At 38.9% G+C, this 20,241-nt stretch overlaps 1 protein-coding gene across 1 annotated transcript; it reads left to right on the forward strand.

The window, feature by feature from the left end:
- Positions 1 to 1,034: 1,034 nt before the first annotated feature.
- Positions 1,035 to 20,096, forward strand: camk1a (calcium/calmodulin-dependent protein kinase Ia). Its single transcript, XM_085354395.1, has 13 exons — positions 1,035 to 1,450; positions 3,184 to 3,304; positions 4,492 to 4,610; positions 15,675 to 15,806; positions 16,811 to 16,885; positions 17,343 to 17,481; positions 17,605 to 17,731; positions 18,010 to 18,085; positions 18,176 to 18,288; positions 18,388 to 18,466; positions 18,925 to 19,012; positions 19,180 to 19,348; positions 19,851 to 20,096. Exons 3-13 carry the CDS (start codon positions 4,525 to 4,527, stop codon positions 19,952 to 19,954), a joined length of 1,188 nt encoding a protein of 395 aa, XP_085210521.1. The 5' UTR covers positions 1,035 to 1,450; positions 3,184 to 3,304; positions 4,492 to 4,524; the 3' UTR covers positions 19,955 to 20,096.
- Positions 20,097 to 20,241: the final 145 nt, after the last annotated feature.

The raw sequence follows: 20,241 nt of genomic DNA on the forward strand, positions 1-20,241 counted from the left end.
ACTGAAAAAAAAACTGTACAAAAGTATAATGTAGTAGTTTGTTGTGAAAATTATAAATGGGAGTTAAAGAAGAGTTTTTTTCATTATGGTAATTATGATTACTAGAAGAAGTTGTGGTAATGGCATATTACTTGTACTTCAGCTAGGGTTGCCAACCGTCCCTTAAAAAACGGAATCGTCCCGTATTTAGAAACAAAAGCACACGTCCCGTATTGAGCTAATAAGGGACGCACTTTGTCCCGTAATACAGTGAGAATCAAAAGTAGTCTATAAATGTTAATGGAATTAACGCTTTGTTTGAAAACATAATTCCCAGCCCCTCTCCTGCTTTGTGACCAATGAGCTGACAGCATACTTATGACAATTCGAGTATGACAATTCAGATTATCTCATTGGTCGAGGAAAGGTCGCTTGCGGAGAAAATACCGGAAGACAACAGATGACCACAACAACAAGCATGGCCAACAGGGAAACAAACGCCGACACTGCGGTGCACGTCTCGGATGACAGTACACCTAAAGCTGGGCAGACACTGCGATTTTTTTCAGTCACGTTATTCAGCTCTTGCTCAAACTGCACGATTGACTCGCAGGGATTAGAAGTTTGCAGGTCACGATGCAGGGTCTCACACTATACGGCCCGATGCTCTGATGCGACCTGAGTGCTCACACTGTGCCAACATAACATGAAGGTTATAACAGAAAATCTGTCGCTCGCTCTCTCTGTCTTTCACTCACACAGACACACCACCATCAACTTTGCTAAATTGCTAATGAAAAACATGATCAGGCAGCTGTGATTGAGCAGCAGTGTAAATCCAACTATTTTCACGGTTGTTGTGGTCGTGATAATTTTGTGATGCCACATCGAAAAGGCTCGGATGAGCTTTCCAAAGTTCTACAAGTTGTGCCTCCATCGCTTGTGTCCAGATCACACGCTGGACAGCCGTGCTGCGCCGTCTTTTTCACCGATGTTTACGTGTTTGCGCATGAGCAGTGTGAGCGGCTGTAGTGACACCCTCACGAGCGATTGATGATCGGGAGCTGGTCGTGAGGTGTTAATCGCTTCTCGTTACCCCACGTATACTACACGATGCACGATGAAGGCCAAAATCGGGCCGATCACCAAATCGGTCGCACGACTCAAAAATCGGCTCAAAATGGGCCAAAAATCGCACAGTGTAAGCCCAGCGTTAGAGCAGCAATGTTTGTTCCCCTCAGAGAAAGAAAAGAAAAAAGGCTGCAAAAGTACAGGGAGGACTGGGAAAAGGAAAACACCTGGCTGGGAAAGTGCACGATAACACCTATAAAGCGCACTGCACTGTGTGCCGGCGCACTTTTTCCATAGGCATGCTTCTAGTGGTGGGCACAAGAAGAACATGAGGGGCGTGAAAGCTCGGGGAACCCTTAACCAATTTTTTGTCCACCAGGCCACGGCAGAAGCAGATATGGTATGTAAACACTGGTTTGTTGTTTAAACCCTCTGGTTAAGGTTAATATGGGCATGTGCAGTGAATATCAGCGCTATGTGGCCAGAAGTGTGATAATATCATTTATTTTGTGTAATAAACAACTGCAAGGATGGATGATTACAACAAATAGATGACTAATACATAAAAGTAATACATAGATGAATAATGATGATGAGTTATGATGCGTAATCATGGGAACAAGCGGGTTTACAAACAGGAGCAGCTGATTAGCATTAGAAAAGCTGAAATAATACCTCAACTGAAGCCAATTGTACTAAATGCACTAAATGTGCACTGTTACAAGAATGTTTTTCTTTCTATTGTTTTCTATTATTTTAAGTTAAGCAGGACAGAGTTCTTTTAAAGAAAGATTTACTTATATTCTCAAAAGTTAAGCATGACAGGCTTCTGTTTAAGAAAGAGACCTGTTTTACTGTGTTAATGTTGTCATTTTGAGCTAAAAATAAATGGCTAAATGATCATTTGTTTCCCATATGGTCATATCACAAAGAATATGCATCTGCTTAAATCAAATTCAAGTCAAATGGTTAAAAAATAATTTCACACACACAAAAAAAGAGCTACCACACTGGGAAGGGTGAAGACAACTGGGTTGCCCGGCCCTGGCCACGAGGTGTCCCTTATTTATTTTTCAGGGAGTTGGCAACCCTAACTTCAGCATCACTTTGTTTGAAAAGCACATTTAAACAAGTGCTTAAGACAAAAGAAAGGAAATAAAAAACACATAAAGGAACGGCACTCAGTGATGGTTTTTATAGTATTGGAGTAAGTGTTCAGACACTAGAGCTTTTTATGAGAGAGAATTTCACTTAGCTTTTCTGTGTTATTAAGGACATTTGTATTATAATGTATTGTGCTTGGATTTACAATGTTGGCTATGCAGTACGCCCAACCAACATTTATTTACAATGATACACTGAGAAGGACAACTCCCTGCCTTTTCCCAGAAATGGCGGGCTGTGTGCTACCATCCCTGTGGAGCTTTTTCTCCCTGTGATGTTCCATGGAGACTGGTTGGTGGAGTTCTCCGTATACGTTTACCAAGAATATACATTTAGATACTCAGTGATTGTCTTCTTAGTATGTGGACAGTATCCTGCAAGTGGTGATAAAAATAAAGGAATAACAAGCACTGAATTACGACATAAATATTAAACTAAAAAAGAAACAATAATCAAACTTCATTCAAGGGGGAACGATAAACTTTTAATGAGTGAGTGAGACATTTTATTTCTTCCCGGATCTTCTCACCTGCTTTTTGTTTGTCCACACCTTTGCATGTCACTTGGCTGCCAGGAAATGGTTTAAGTGTGAGAGTGCACAGAGCTGCAAAAGAAAGATGCTTGGTGCGGAAGGGAGATTTAATCCTCTGATAATTCATGCGTAAAATAATAATTCATCCTGGGGCCATTTTGCGTTTAAAATGTTTAGTCTGCTGTAGCTAAACCGGCTTCTCTGGCTGTGATTGATAATTTATTCAAACTGGGTTGTTATGACTTTCAAAAACTCTTGAAAATTTGCCCGAATCTAACTCGCACAGTGCTTAAGGAGGAGAATTATCTGCGCTATAGTATCGCCAAAAATAAAAACTCTTCAGCTGTAACAGACAGTCGCTCGACAGTCATAAGGTGAATCGCAGATCGCGTTGTTGAGGGAACAGATAGTGATTTTATGGTGCACTACGTCCATAGACGTCTGGCTTTCTTGACGTCAGGAGAAGTCGGAGCGGACCCAGCGCTGCGCACAAGCACAGCAAGCACACTCGCTCCCAGAGGGAAGAAGAACGCATCACAGCCACAGATCGCCATTTAGGTACGTTCCCTTTTCAGTTCAACATTCATTGCAGGCTTGTTTGCGTTGTGTTATTTTTATCTGTGAGACAAAGTGCCTTTGCTCCACTTCCTTGTCGCATGTCCGCAGCCTCCTGCTTAAACCTTAAGATGCTGTCTTGATTTGACTGCCGTACCCTTGAGCACTGCAGTATGGTTCGCACACCCACATCGTCTATTCTTCCTGTAGTCTATGATAGTTGCATGTTCACCACGACCCACGAAAAACGAGCTCGCTGTGGCATTAGAAGCATATCGCATCGTTTTTAATTTCCATTCAAACTCCTTGCTTGCTTGCCATTCACGCCCTGCAGCCCTGCAGCCTCTATTGTCAAACCCTAATCACTGGAATAGCCTACACTTTCCACTTCAAAGATCTCCAAGGATTTGTATATTTGTAGATACTCATTCTTCAGAGAAACCCAATTGTTTCAAGCGAAGTGTTAAATATAGCACAGGTCCCCCAGCTAGTGTCTGCCTACAACCTACTGACCATGCGTTTGTTTTTGCCACGGTATATGGTCGCTTTCTTGTGACAGCCTCTGCTGCACTGTTTGCCCTACTTTATTAGTGGTTTTTAGAACTGGAGAACTGTCATTTTTAGTGGTTTGTGGTTTCTGTTTGTAAACTTGTCCTAGGTTTGTTGCTAAAGGTTTGTTTTGTCGTGATTTATTTCTATTTCTTATCTCATTAATGTCTACATCTTAATAAGACATACCTTGGTCATCTAATTTGTCCTGTTTAATAAATTCAAACACAAGAGCTGTTGTAATTTTGTATTTTGTCATCATGCGCTTACTTCCAGCTTTTTTTCTTGTCATTCAGTGCAGCACACCATATAACCAGAGTGTAATCTAAAACAATTAAAAAACACTGAATATTTTTGTTTAATTTTCAATATTAAACACTGTAGGAATGCACAGATTGTATACAAATTCCTAAACATGTATATCTCCACTTTGCATTTAAATCTTTGCAAACATAAAAGTAGAAGAGAAAAAGTGGATGTTTTTTCCTTAAGAATAAAAAAAAAAAAGTCTTAGAATGTAACCAAGTCACTAATTCCCCGAATTGATCATTTAATTTGTTTCTCTATTGAAAATCAATGCAGTTGATCTGAACTTAATTGTGTATACTCTGAGTCTTTTCCTTGATTATTTTTTTCCACAGCTGTAGTGTGGCGTTTCCCATCAGCATTGTAGGATGCCTCTTGGAGAGGATGGAAATGGATGGAAAAAGAAGACATCAGACATCAAAGAACATTACGACTTCAAAGAAGTGCTGGGAACGTAAGTAGTACTTACTGTTTAGTTGACAGATTTCGACTCGATGGCTGACTGGCCGAAACTTGCAAAGGCACTTCCACACCTTTTGGGAATATTTGGATGTCACGCTCCTTTTTGCTGTGTCTGCATTACACCAATACTGCTGAAATCTCAGCAACGGGAATGCCTCTATAACACTATGGATAACTAGATACAAAAACAACCATGTATGTTTAGAATTTGAATTAAATTTCCCTTCATTATTGGAGAGTCTATCATCACAAAGATAAAACCCATACAAGTACTGGTAGGTTTGTAAAGTCTGAGACATCATATAGTGAAGCTGGCATTTGTTGTCCATGCGCATTGTAACTTATGAGTACTTGCAGGTGACAGAGTGCATACGCATGTTGCATGATTTAATGTGGTGAAAGCAAAATAATGAGGATTAACACAGCCTGACATAGCCATTCTACCATATATTTCCACACCATTTAACGACTGTGTAGCACCTATCACTGATCTAAACCATGCTCTCAGGAAGGCAGCTACCATAGCATCACCAACTGATTTGCAACTGCAAGCTTCAGTGTTTTTACTATCCTCATTTTTTGCTGTTGTTGTTGTTGTTATTTGTTTGTTTTGTTTAGGTAGCAATGACCATATTTCAGCAAGAGGGTGGAGTTGTCATGGTAACAAGTAAACCATGTTAGTGCATTTGTTAGTTGTCAGATAATTCAATTAAAATGCTTCAAAAGGTATCAAAAGCAGAAGCACAGTGTAGTGGTCCAGTTCAGTGACTCCAACTAGTGGAGAAAGGGACCAGCAGATACCAATCGACTGCAGCTGCCTGTGTAAAAAATACAATTAAATGCAATAAAAAAAAGCAAAAAGCAAATGTACTCTCTCGAATTGTTATGAAGGGAGAAACTATCCATAGAGATGAAAACACTTTTCGTACCAGAATGTAAAACAGACTGTTTAGTGCTTTAAATTTTGTCATTTTAACATGGAGTCTAATGGGACTGATTTGTTTTGGGAACTTGCCTCCAGTGGTCAGCAGAAGAACTGCAGTTTTCAACACAAACGTAAAAAAAACTTTTGGCTCCAGAGGTTAGTGCTTGAGGAGGATGTGAAATACTTGTAGGCTGTTTGTTCTGGGTTTCCTCTTTCCTACAGTATACATAATACATTTTCTCCTTTTATGAAAACTCTAAAGTAAAAAAAAGAAAGAATAAGAACACATTTCATACTAACATAAAATCAATGTAACTGGATAGATCCCTTTTATTTAAACCAGTTATGAAATTGTAATTTTCAGTATGACTTGTTACTCTTTATCCTTTTCATATGTGTCTGTGGGAGCTACTCCATCATGGCTGACAGGAGGATATAAGACTGTTGTATGAACTCCAAACTTGGGTAATCAGGAGAAGTTGGCTGTAACTGCTGACTGCAGTTTGCCAGAAAATCTGTTGAAGCTTGAGTCCAACCAGTCATGTAAAATCTGGCGGTGAATCATATTTCCCGCTGCCCTCATATTGACCCTGATTACATTTTGTTATTGCCTCATAGTCTGGAATTTGAAATACATTTTAAATCTTGATTTAATAAGTCTACCAAATTAATCTTCAACCAGCTGGGTTCAGGTTGCCTTGCAGTCTGTGATGGTGAAGCATGGGTTCATGCAGACCTGCATCTGCACCCTCCAGGGGGACAGGACTGAGCCCAGATGGTCAGGTGGGCACCTCTCCACCCCTAAACTGAGTACAAGTGACCTAGCACACATCCACCTGTGATGACACGGGTGTGCCATATGTAGTGTGGCTGTTTTCTCTCCTCTTGGAATCACACCTGCTTCCCCAGAGAGGCAACACAGAATCAGATATTAATGACTGCACAACTCTGGTCCCCATCCAAAACTGTGAGATAGCAGTGGGTAGATGACACTGTCTCGTTATCTAAAACACTGTAAGAGACAGAAAATCTGTCTCTCAGAGCTGTGCATGCTGTCTGTAATGCACTTTGACTGTATGTTTCAGATTTCATGACTGCTGCTTAATGCTCATAACTCCTGAAATGATTCTACCAGGACTCCACAGCAACTTAAAACAGTGACTGTTAAAGTATGATATTAAAGGTTATATAACTTGGATTGAAGTGAGTAAAATGCCAGGATGCCATGCTCTCTTATTCCAGAAAAAAACGAGAAAAAGAAAATGCTGTAGTAATATTCTTTCCCTCCTGTCACTATAGCTGGACCTAGCAGAGGGTAGAATTAATGTGTTGACGGAAAGCTCCTTATGCTCAGAGAAAAGATTACTGGGGAGCTTTATCCAGGAATTCAGTGTGTGAAGTTAATTGATTTATGTTGAAATATTATATTCAGATCCGAATAATCCTCACAGTTCTACCTCTGTTTGAAGTCCACTGGAGAACAAATTGTCCTCATGGTAGTGTTAGCAGATGGGGGAAAAGAAATCCCCCCTCTACAATTAATATACCTGCCTTGCTTTGGAGACTGTTTTTCACTTTTGTTATTGTCATGCTTTTCTCCTTCAACACTGTGAATTACCAAGAATGAAATGAATGAGACAGAGTTGTAGGGCACTATAGAGTCTTGGGATTCTGTTAGTGTAATGAAATTGTACACAAAATTGTACTTTTCCCAAAACAGAATATTTGGGTGTCATGCTCTTAAAAATTTGCCACTTTTTAGCCTCTTGGTGTGTTAAACTATTCATCGGTTTATTTAGGACACCTCCTGAAAACAGACAACTTGTTTCTGTCCAGAGGTAATGCGTTCAATCTACCAGTTTCTCCAGAGCACATTCACTCTAATCCTCAACACACTTTTTTTTTCATTTATTGACAAAACCCAAGTGTCATCGGATGATTAGATAAATTGTGTCAGGCAACCAAGTGAGACTCCATCAAGATACAGTTTTTAACACCTACCTAATCGGGGCTGGTTGGGGCTCATGTGGTGGCACGCTCTATCCCCCTCCCTGTTCCTAATGTATGACTGTGAGCCTAATTTATTTATGGGTCAATATTATCAGCTATTATTAGATATTTGATGATCTATTGGAATGTGTATTCATAACAGTTGATAAATTAAAATGTAAAAAGTGAGAAGAGACATGAGAAACAACTTTCAACCCTGTGATGAATGCTGACGTTGTGTTCTCATTGGCTCCATTTTTAGTCACCACCATGATTTGTATATGCACCAGCATATACAAAGACACTACATTTGTGCAAATTAATTGCATGCTGTGTGTTCAAATGTTTGTGCATGTTGGATGTTTTTCCCCCAGAGTTGGGGTCATTACTCAAAAAAGTAATGTATTACACATATCACACAGAATATTTTTAAATAAAGCAGTATGTTACTTAATTACTCCAACATGAACAGGTAAAAACGAAGCCTGCTGCCTGACTGCTCAGCAGTTTGTTTCCTGTTGAAGTTCAGGGTCTGGCTGCTGGGGTGGGATCAGCATTCACTCAGCTTTAACATCACTCTGGGGTCTTCGCTAGCTTACCGTTAGCATGCTGTCTGTGCAGGTGATTTCTAAGAGCAAAAGGTGCGTTAGCAGCATAATGTAGTTGTTTGCAATTTATACTTTACCATTGCACTCTTCTCCTTTTGTGCAGTCAAAACAAAATGTCCATAGCTCCACTTTAGACTGCACAACAACTTCCCTCCTCCAGCACACAAACTGAAATCAACTGATTGTAGCGTATTTGCTAGTAGGACAGATAGAAAAGCCGACAATGCATTCCAAGGAATCAAACTACTCAAACTGGTTCTTCATTCCCATCTCTAGATATATCAGAGTATCACATTTATAAATCATAAAGTGTCATGAAGTATCGATATCCATCTTAAAGAGCTTATATCAGTCAACCTTTACTTTGTGGAACTACTAATGTTAAAAGGAAGTAGCCTACATGAATGCAGAACGTGTTACCAAAGGGTCAAGGGTCAATCTCAAAGGGTCAAGGGTAAATCTTTCATCATGAAAAATGCAGTAAACAAATACAGATAGAATCTTTTTTGTTTGTTTGTTTGTTCCTGGAATTAATAGTCATAACTAGTAGACAAAAGTTCAGATTATATTTTGATACTTGTTATGGAGGTGTAACATGCGATGACAGTCTAGCTGACTCAAGTTTCTTCTGTGTTGGCCCTCTTTACCGAGAGTGTTTGTTTAAGACTTTAAGATGGAAGGAGAGTCCAGGGACCGAGGCATTGCTGTAGTTACTGTGGTTTATTACTGCCATTAATACTGAAAGCCTTCGCTTTTCTGTATCTCAGTTGTCCAAATAGATGTCTTTTTGTTTTACAGTGTGGATAAATGTCCTCTGAAATCACTTAATTTACTGTGTTTATTTACAAAACAGAACGCTGCAGCTTGACTTTAATCATGAACAGTGATAGTGTGCAGGAACATAAGTTCAGTTTATGAGTGCTGTGGACAGGGATTATACCCATGAGCTGGTAGCTTGTCTAATAGAAATGAGCTACACAGAGGCTACTTAACAAATCATTTAAACCACAAAACAGTAGTAAAATCAGTCTTAAGCTTCCACAGCAGAGTGATTCTGAAGTTTACTGCTGATGCCTGATTCTTCTTTTAGAGCCCCCGGTTAAGGAACAAGGTAATTACATGATACAGGTTTTAGAGGAATAATGCAATAAGTTCACAATCATAGTTTACACCTAAGCGATGGTATCTGACTCACTTTTGGAATACCCCTTGTTTCAATTAGTTTTAACATCAAGACCTAACTGACATTTTAAAAGGGAAGCTATTTGGCATAAAGTATGACTCATAAAGACAGGATAACAATAAAATGAGCCTTAATTTCAAATAAAACAAAGAGATGAGGCAGGTCAGCTTTAAGAACTACTTGTGCTGTAAAGGTGGATGATGAGTATAAATATTGTGACTGTGCAGTACTCAGAATCACTGGAAAGCACTTGTGCTGGTTAGTTTGTTTGAAGAGAATAGGAGAGGAGTGAAGAGGTTCGACTTACACATAACTCTAGCAGTGTGAAGGGAGAACGTACAGTTGTACAATTGTTGGTGAATAGTCCACTCCACTCCCAAGCTTTGGTGGTGTGAATGTATAAAGATATTTTTGCAATGCGAAAAATGGATCTAGAGATAATTTTGAATTGGATTGTACTATATATCCACAGAGATGCAGTCTTCTTTTACACTCTCTCAAGCACACACACACACACACACACACACACACACACACACACACACACACACACACACACACACACACACACACACACACACACATTATGGATTGGACTAAAACGGGAATGGTTTTTTTGGGACTTGGAGGCGTGTTGGGTTTGAAGTGAGTATTTTGTATCAGGTGAGATCGATAGGCTTACGGGTCCTTGTAGATGTTTTCAAAAAGGGCAACAGTTTTTACTGATTGTGAAGCTATCACCTAAAATAAAAAAAGAACCTGATAAAAGTAATTGCCACAAAAAATTATATTTTTGAACTAAGGAACTCTCAGAACTTAGAAAAAGTATTCATTCTTAAGTAGCAAATACTTAGACCCGTATGTGACAACCTGTGTTCAGTGAATATATAGTGTTAGTGTACAGTTAGGGTTACCATCTATGATACTTAGAACCCAGGGGGTTAAGGCTGCAACTTTATGTTGCAACTGTATGAAGTCACTGGCTTAAGACTAAAACGGTGCAAATACACTCACTGGCCACTTCATTAGATACAGCTTGTTAGAAGCCTTGGTTTTAACAAGGGATTATTTGAGTTATAGTTACCTGCATATCAGTTCTGCCCATTGTCCTCTGACCTCTGGAAACAACAAGGCATTTTCACACAGAGAACTGAGGGTCACTGGATATTTTATTTTTCCTGACCAGTCTCTGGAAACTCTGTTTTCAGATTGTTGTGTGAGAAAATCCAACTAGATCAGAAGTTTTTGAAATATTCAGATCAATCAATCACCATCAATCAGACCATGTTCAAAGACACCTTTCTCCTCCTTTCTGATGCTCGATTTGAACTCCTGCAGGTCTATATGCTGCCTATGACATTTGTGTTAACAAAGTATTGAAAAGGTGTACCTAATGAAGTGGCCAATGGGTGTATATATGTGCAAAAGCCTTCTCTTGAAACCTGTGTAAAAATACATAGAAATAGCATGTAAGGCAATGACAGAGTTTGTACCGTGTTAATGCCTCTACAGATGGCTACAGACATTCACTGTGCTTCCTCTCTTATTATCTGCAACCAATCACCAACGGAAAATTTTGATCCGACCACTTTAAAAAATTAACAAAAAAATGAGGGGTGGCTCAAGACTTTTGCACAGTACTGTATATGTACAAAAATGAAAGCATGTGTGTGTGTGTGTGTTGTACAGTACAGTGATACCACTAATTAGAGTGAAAGCAATGCGAGACATTGATATGAGAATGTGTGAATCAATATTTGTCCATTTAGACAGCTGGGCTGATAGTGTCATCACCAACTTGTGTTTTTTTTTGTGTGTGTGTCTATCTATCTATCTATCTATCTATCTATCTATCTATCTATCTATCTATCTATCTATCTATCTATCTATCTATCTATCTATCTATCTATCTATCTATCTATCTATCTATCTATCTATCTATCTATCTATCTATCTATCTTCTTTTACAAGATGTCTTATTCTAACTGCCAAGATGACAGATGCATCAGTTATGAGTCTTGAGTCCAGTGACTCATGTGAAATGTATTTATTTTAGTTTCTTAACAGCGAGTTGATGCACATGCCAGGATTATTTACTGGCATTAAATACATTTCCATTGTATGTTACCAATTGCTGGTTAGATACAGAAACAATGTTTTAATCAGAGACTGAAAAAAATAAAACCTTACAGCTGGATGAGAACATACAGCCCCATTTTTGCGCCTGTCCAGGGTTAAAATACACAGCACTCCACATATTCTCATTAGTTTAGAGCAACAGCTACAGTAGCTTCCTCTGTGTTCCTCTCCAAAACCCATTGAGAGTCCACCCCTACTATGTCTCCAAGGAGAAATGAGCAACTGGATGGTTAATTACAGTGTGTCTCATGGCAACAGTGGGGAAGTGTGTACATGTGTGTGTATGTGCGTGTTTATATGTACATCTATGATGATCCTTTTCTGGCTCTGTCGTCTGCTCTGTCATTCTGTCACTCACAGATCTGTGCTGAAATCACGCAGTCATATTGTTTTAAGAACACTTTCGACCATTATACAGCCTCATAGTTCTGTTACAGCTAATGATATTTTATGTTTACACATGTTAAATTACATTTTGGATAATATATTTTTATATTCTTTTATGTATATTCTTTTTCCATTCTTGTCTCAGCCTTTACTGTAGTACTAAGAGACTGACTTTTTTCAGTCACATGACATTGTTTAGAGCAAAGTGAATAAACTGTGGGATTGAACTCTCAATTAGGCAATAGTGATGAGAGGTGGGCGATACAGCTTGAAAATTATATCATTATATATCAAGGAAATCTGTGACTATGAAATCTATGATAATATAGAAAAAAACCTCAACAATGTTTCATCAGTAATTGCAGCTTGCAGGCAGCAGTATTTATCAGTGCAAACACAATGAAGAGCACTTCCCATCCTTCTTTTCCAATGAGGTACTGTCACTGATGACAGACTACCTAATTCAAAATGTGAATCTATTCCCACAAGGTGCTTGCAGTAGATGCACCATTATAGTACAATAGTGGTGACACAGCATTATTTCCAGTGACACAGCATAAATCCCATGTAAGCACAAAAAGTAGCCTAGGTCATGTTTTTCACTGAAATTTTAAAGTAAACGTACTAAAAAAAACTGCTTGACAGAATACCTAGCAACCTAGCATTGTAACTGTTTAGTAGTCAGTAAAATATTGTTACATAATAAAGCTGAAATCGAAAAATATTTTCTACTGGAGATGATAGTTAGGTTGACATTGTTGCTATCTGCTAGAATCACCTCCTCATGAATCTTTAAAGCTTGTTTTTTTTTTTTTTTTCCGCCTCAAATGGTGGAACAAGTTTTTTTCCGCTTTTAGTGGGAACAGTTGTTTTTGTTTTGTTTGTTTGCATATTTTGCAAAGCATTGCATTTTATGTACTTAGTCTTCACTGGGGACTGACTCCATGCTCTCACTCTCGGACATGCCTGTGCTAGTGCCATTGTTGTTTGCTCCCTACTGTGAGAGGGTGTTTTTAAATGTACTCCAGTAATATTGTATGATAAGGCACAGCCCTAATGGTCCAGATGGTAGCTATAACTGCTAAAAAAAACTGATAACATTTTAAACCCAAACCTGAGCTGGCACGTTTTTCTGTTCAGGAAAGTAAAACTTCAAACTTAAAAAGTAAAATTTTAATTTGCAAAGTAATAAAAAATATCGATCTTCTTTACTGTTTTTTCCTTTCCTTTTTTGTAAAACAGTAAATGAGAAAATTCATAGATAATAACAATAATTACATTTTTCCATTAAAATGTTTCACATAAAAACGTGAAAAAATATATTTTTGTAATTACCAGTAACTTTAATTTACAGCGGCTGTGGCATTAACCTTACCTTTGGTGGGATCTAATAATTTGTTAAGCACTATATGTATTTATGTCTTTTAATCTTCATTTGTTGTTTATTGTTTTTTATGGCTATTGTATTGTGCTGATATTTTGCTGTCTGATATTATAGCATTTTGAACAGTACAGATTTGCACTCTGCACCTATAAAAAGTGATGATTTTTCTTTCTTGTTGTTTCACTGTTTTGTCAGTCACTTTGGTGCATATCTCAAATCACTGCAGAACAATTACTGGTGGTGTTTCTTATCAAAAACACACAGTAGTCTGCACACTCAAAATCTTTATCAGTACAAAGTAAACAGACTTTAGCTGTCAGTGTAACAGTGAATTCTGTGTTTTGTGACGTAAACTGCACTGTGGGTTTAAAGGCAATGATTGAAAATCCACAAGGTCACACTTTTCCAGTACAACAGTACACATTACAGCATATGGGTGACTGGACAAGATTCACATTTATACCTGTGTAATTTGTACTGCAATTTGCTAACAGATCCTATTATTTTGATATGGAAAATAAAAAGATAAGACTCTTTCACAGCCCTTTATCAGAATCGGTCACAATGAAATTCTGTTATTTCGGCATGTTTTAACTTGTTCAAAAGGATTGACACCTGGGTGCTTTAGAGTTAGTATAGAAGGAGCTGTTCTATACAATTTGAGCTGCATTACACAAGCATTTAATAATGTGGGCAGTTAGTATTAATGTCCACAAATGTGCCAAAGCTTTAAAAGGAATGAGCCCTATGATGTGTGCGGTAATGTGGAAGTTGAACAGGTAGTTCTAAGAATTTCAGAGAAATGTATCAAAGCAAGGAAGTGTGTAAATGCCATTTATAAAGTTGATGAGGCAGTTCTTATACAATGTAACAGTACATTTCAGACACATGTTAAAATGAGATAATACTGCCTACATTTCCATGAGAAAGACACGTGATCAAATTAGGATTTCCATAGGTCTCTCTCCCCCCTGAGGTGTTGATTGCCTTACTTTCAATAATCCCCATAAAGTTAGACAGAGTTTTACTGACCGATAGTGTAAGTTTAGCACTCTTGACCCTCTGATGAAAGCCTATGTAGCTACAAATGCTGCAGGCTTAAACATATTAAAATGCTTTCAGGGGTCGATGAGAAATGGACGTTTATGCAATTTTGCTCTGAGACTATTTTAAGGACGTTTTAAAAATGAAACCAGAGATGTGTGTTAGAATTGGTTGCTTTCTTGTGCATCAGCTTCACTATGCAAATGTTTCCAGTGCTTTGGTTCGCTGAGCACAAGATGGCCACGGTGCAAAGCCATCTCAAGGATTACCACGGATTCAGGCAGAGCATTTATTATGGAGAGATGACAGAAAAAATAGAAGAAGAAGAACATTACATCAGCTTTGTAATTACATATTAATTAACTTTAAAAGCAGAAGGAATATAAAGCGAGCAATTATTATTTAAGATTTTTATTAAAATCCAAACATTTTCAGTTTTGGCTCAAAAGATGACGTATTCTAAAACTTGAACATCAAACATCCGTTTGTGTTTTGAGTGACAGTGTTGCTTCGCACACATGGAAAGGATCCCTGTGGTTGCTAACAATGTTGGTGCATTCAGGTCTCCTCCTGAGCTCCCTCCCACGCTCCTGTGGGGAGACTGTGTAAATACAAACTATTCTGCCTCTCATCATCACCAGACCGTAATCTATAATGCAGTCTAGTCTCCCTCAGATACAGCTACACTACATTTACTCTATCTATTATTGAACATCGTTTCCTTTTTTAAAACAACTTCTCTTCCCATCTTTCTACGTGACTGTTGCATCACCTCCCGAGCCTTTTCTCGGCCCCCCAAAATCCTCTTGGTAATGCCACCGTTGTGAATTATTCATCTAAACATCGCTCTCTCACGCGCACACCTTTGCAACACAAACACAAACCCTGATGGTTTGAATGCAGTGTATGAGGTCTGGTGTGGTTAAGTGGTAAATTAAACATTGGTGTTTTCATAGCACTTTTCCAGGCCTATTGACCGCTCATGCATTAATGCACAAATACAGTGCCTCATTCAGTGCGTGCAGCCCTTTATCAATCACACTCTCAGAGAGGGAAATTCATTTTCATTATTTTGCACAAGGACGGAACAACATGCACACCAGAGGAGCTGGGGTTCAAACCACCAACCTTCCAGTTAGCAGAACATATAAGAAGAAATAAGAAGATTGCACCAAAAACCTGTATATTCAAACATATATAGTTATTTTTTATTTATTAGAGCTTATAAGCATGAATGTTTTGTTAAAAAAACAAAACAAAAAACAACTCTTCATGTGTTATTCTTTCATGTCACACTCTAGGCATCGTGGCACAAAGCTTTCTGATTTTGTCCGTTTCAGTCCACACGTCTCTCAATTACTGTCTGATTGGTGCATGTACGCTTGTGTGTGTTTTAGGGGTGCTTTCTCCGAGGTGGTTCTAGCAGAGGAAAAGAGGACTCAGAGGCTCGTGGCCATTAAGTGCATTCCCAAGAAAGCGTTGGAAGGCAAAGAGAACAATATCGAAAATGAGATCGCAGTACTACACAGGTGAGGCCGCTGGAGTTGCTCGCGATGCATCGGCTGCTGCTTTGTGTCCAGCTGGAAGGATCAATCAGTGCAGCCTGGTACTACAGTGCATATACATCACTCCAAAATATATGCAAGGGGTCAATTGAATGGGTGACTAAATGCATGGTGTCAGTTGAAACAGTAGGATTGTGCACCGGAAATGTCAGGAGTAAAGAAGATAGACCTATTTTTAGTGTCCCTGTTGCCAGGGCAACAGCACACAGAGGCGGAGATGGTGTGGAGTTCCCCGCAGCAGTGTACTGAAGAAAGAGAAAGAGACATAGAGGGAGGAGAAGTGGAGAGGGTGGGGTGGGGGGAGTATTATAGAGGGAGAATGATATGAAAGAATGGGAGGAGTGGACAGAATATTTAAGTCAGAATGAAATAAATAAGAGAGACATGAGAGTGAGGGAGATGAGGGAAGTTTGAAAAAAATGATCTGAGAAAAGACAGAGGGATTCTCTCACCCTACGAAAAGTCACATTAGCCCTTCTCAGCTGCTGTTGTGTTAGTGATGCCTCATATGCTTTCAACTTGACTCAGCAGCCGAGAGAGATGCTCAACCTTCTGTTGGCTGGTTCATAACAATAAGTAATCCAAATCAATGTTTTAAGAGACTAACATTTGTTATAACCATGCTATTAGGCCCTATAAGTGTTTTTCGTTCATTTCTGCAGGTGCAGAAAAGAGTCAAGAGGTAATCTGTCTAAAACTTAGCTGTGATTTTTCTGGGAGGCTGTCACATTTTCTATTTTTAGGGAGCAGTGTAAATACCTTGTTTTAACCTGAGTTCACCATTGTACACATCAGGGAAAAGAGAGAGCAGCGCTCACTAAAATGGGAATTATGCAGCAAGAATGCCATCTGGTGACCAATTAAATATAAACGTTTGGTGTTTGGTGAAATGTGACTTGTTTAAAAAAGAAAATGAATGAATAAAAAAAAAAACAGATTTCTGATGATCTCTGTTTGTGAATTTTCAGAATCAAGCACCCCAATATTGTTTCGCTGGAGGACATCTTTGAAAGTACATCCCACCTTTATCTTGTCATGCAGCTGTGAGTTCTCCTTCCTCATTGCTTTCACACTGCCAACTGCACAACACAAGATACACATGCCTCTCATATTTTTCTTTAAAATAGCCTGGAAACATTTGATTTTGTTCTGTTAATTTAGAGAAAACAAATCAGGAAAAAGCTTCTTTTTAAAAAAAATCTGTTACATATGGCATTATGTAACACCTCAAATTTGACAGTGTATCATATTCGTATTAATATATGTCATTTCAAATGTTCAAACTCATGAAATCACTAGCAGGATGAAGCAGTCTTACGTAATTCGGACAATTTGCTAAAATTCAGTAAACCGTTGGAAACGACAGTAATAATCATAAAAGAATAAGATAATAGATTTTTTTTTAATTTAAACAAATTTAAGCTCATGTTGAAGAGAAAATCACTTCTAATATTTGCAGTACTGTAGAGACTCTTTTCCCTGATTTTGTTTTACTGACAGGGTGTCTGGAGGTGAGCTTTTTGACAGAATTGTGGAGAAAGGTTTCTACACGGAGAGAGATGCCAGCCAGCTCATCCATCAAATCTTGGATGCAGTCAAATACCTCCATGATATGGGGATAGTCCACAGAGACTTGAAGGTATCTTAATTCAGCAAAAGACAGAGATATAAAAGCTCAACCTGTCTTGCAGTTGGCTTGTTTTTCTTTCTTTTCTCTTTTTTTTCTAACCTTCCTCTTTGATCTTTCTTCTTGTCTCTGCAGCCGGAGAATTTGCTGTATTACAGTATGGATGAAGACTCGAAGATTATGATCAGTGACTTTGGACTGTCAAAAATTGAGGGGGCGGGCAGCGTCATGTCCACAGCCTGTGGTACTCCTGGATATGTGGGTGAGGCATTCAATTTTCTGGTCTTCTCACGTCCCCCCTTCTCTTTCATGTGAGCTTAGCACTAGCTGTTTCAGCTGATATCCCCTCTTTATACTCTGCATTGTGAGAGGCTCTTTCATCCACTATTGAGTCAACTGCAAGTGTTTCAGAAGTGCTCTCTACCTGTTTAACATGACCTGGCAGATCACATAGTATTACTGAAAGGTCAAGATTACTTGAATTCATCCTCACCGCTGCTCTGTCTCTATACTTTCTCACTCTGTGAATGTTGACTGCAGCTCCTGAGGTGCTCGCTCAGAAGCCATACAGTAAAGCAGTGGATTGCTGGTCCATAGGAGTAATTTCTTATATTCTGTAAGTCACAGTTTATTTATCCCTGAGAAGTATAGAGAGCGTTTGGAGGGGGTTTCTTGCATTAAATAAAATCCAATGTCGTTTCTACAGCTTATGTGGCTATCCTCCGTTTTACGATGAGAATGACGCCAAGTTGTTTGAGCAGATTCTGAAAGCAGAATATGAATTTGACTCTCCATACTGGGATGACATCTCAGATTCAGGTAACCATGAAATGTCTACTACAAATACAGATTAAAAAAATACATAAATAGCAACAAATGAGATTATTATTTGTACATGAACTTAAATTTCGTTGGCAGCCAAAGACTTCATCTGTCACCTGATGGAAAAAGACCCTTTGAAAAGATACACATGTGAGCAGGCGCTCCAGCATCCATGGTAGGAAAGCTAAAATACTGGATCTATATGTAGCTGCTATAATGTCATAAGCAGCAGTCTGAAAATGTTTTCAAGTTTTTATTTATATATTTGTTATATTTTATTTTTTAAATTTTTCTGGTTTCTCAGGGGTGACATTTCGGCTTCTTTAATATCGCAAGATACAACAATCAATCAGTTATTGACTGCAATATTGTTTATTGTTTTTTCTTACTGTCAGTGTGCATATAACTGATTGCTTTAGCTGACTCATCTCTTTGATTGTGCATTGTCAGATGTTTGGGAAAAGCCCAAAGAAACATTTCTACATTGCAGATCAGCAGATCAGTGTTCTACAGATTGGCTTATGCTTCAGTGAAGTAATGCTTAGCCATGAATGATGCTAATTGTTTACAATATGATGTCTCAGTCATGTGCCTAAAATTCCTGTAATTTCTCCAATTCTTGGTGACTTTCAGGATATGTGGTGACACAGCTCTGGATAAGAATATCCACGAATCTGTCAGCGCACAAATCAAGAAGAACTTTGCCAAAAGTAAATGGAAGGTCAGTTCCTCGGCTGAATCACGCAGCACCCTGTGGGAAGAGGTGTATTAAGATTGCCAGGAGTTTCATTTTGTACGGCTTAACTGTTTTCCTCCTTCAGTAGCTGTCAGACACAGAAGGTTCTTACTATTTTTTTTCCCCTTCCACTCTTCCCTCTCTCCATGTAGCAAGCATTTAATGCCACAGCAGTGGTGCGCCACATGCGGAAGTTGCAGCTGGGCACTAGTCTCGAGGGACCCAGTCAGATTACTCCCACCAGCCCCTGCCATGGACATCTGCTCCCAGAGGAAGAGGAGGAGGAGGATGACGATTTGGGGAATGGCGAGGAGGAGAGCTGTAAGTTAGCAGTTCACAGTGAATGAACATATGGAAATTCAATTTTTTCCCAGGAAAATTTAGGTGATTCAAGGTGTATGTTTTTAGAAATTGTGTGAATTTTCATGTCAAAGGAGATGAGTTTAACATGTATATAATAATATCATAGTTACTGTAATTATCAGCTGCAATTAAACCAAAAACAAACTATTTTATTTTAGACAAAATTTCTTCCTTATTTAGGATAGCCCTAAAATGTAAGTTCACAATAATTTATGATGTTTGCGGTAAGGTTTTCAGTCATACAACCACACTGATTTGTCATGAGATGTGAATCTGGTACAATTGGAAATCTTGCCTATTTCTATCATCAGCCCAATATGATGTGGGTGTAGAATTAGGAAGAGGAGCTAGCTGGATTAGGCCAATTTACACTTACTTTGAACAGACAGACTCAAGCTCTTACACCAACCATGGATAATCTCAGACCCCAGAATAATCCGTGCTCTGCTCTAACATCCAGTGTCTAACTACGAGGATGGCCGTCGTGGAAGCAATGAGGGCAGCACGGATCGGGACAGCCTGAGAAGCTGCACCTACTGCTGCAGGCCAACTAGTCGGATCTGAGCACAACCTAATAGTGTTGTCATGTCACATCGAATCCCTGGAGCGCCCAGAGCCCGCCGACCCGCTGACCCGCCGACCCGCCCAGTCTGGCCAGGAATGCAGAGCAGCTATCAGGCACGGTCCACCAGAGTACATCCACAGCCAGCAGGTCACTGTTACAGTGCAGACAAAACATACATTTCCTTTGCCTGGGAAAAAAAAGAAAAAGAAAAGATAAATAATAATTTTTAAAAAAGAAAAAACTTCATGAGTGAAGATTTACAAGTTTTAACTGCATTGCATTAATG

Source organism: Diplotaxodon limnothrissa, linkage group LG5 (assembly GCF_057381915.1).
Source record: "Diplotaxodon limnothrissa isolate DT_005_m linkage group LG5, D_limnothrissa_male_GT1.1, whole genome shotgun sequence".
Taxonomy (NCBI): domain Eukaryota; kingdom Metazoa; phylum Chordata; class Actinopteri; order Cichliformes; family Cichlidae; genus Diplotaxodon; species Diplotaxodon limnothrissa.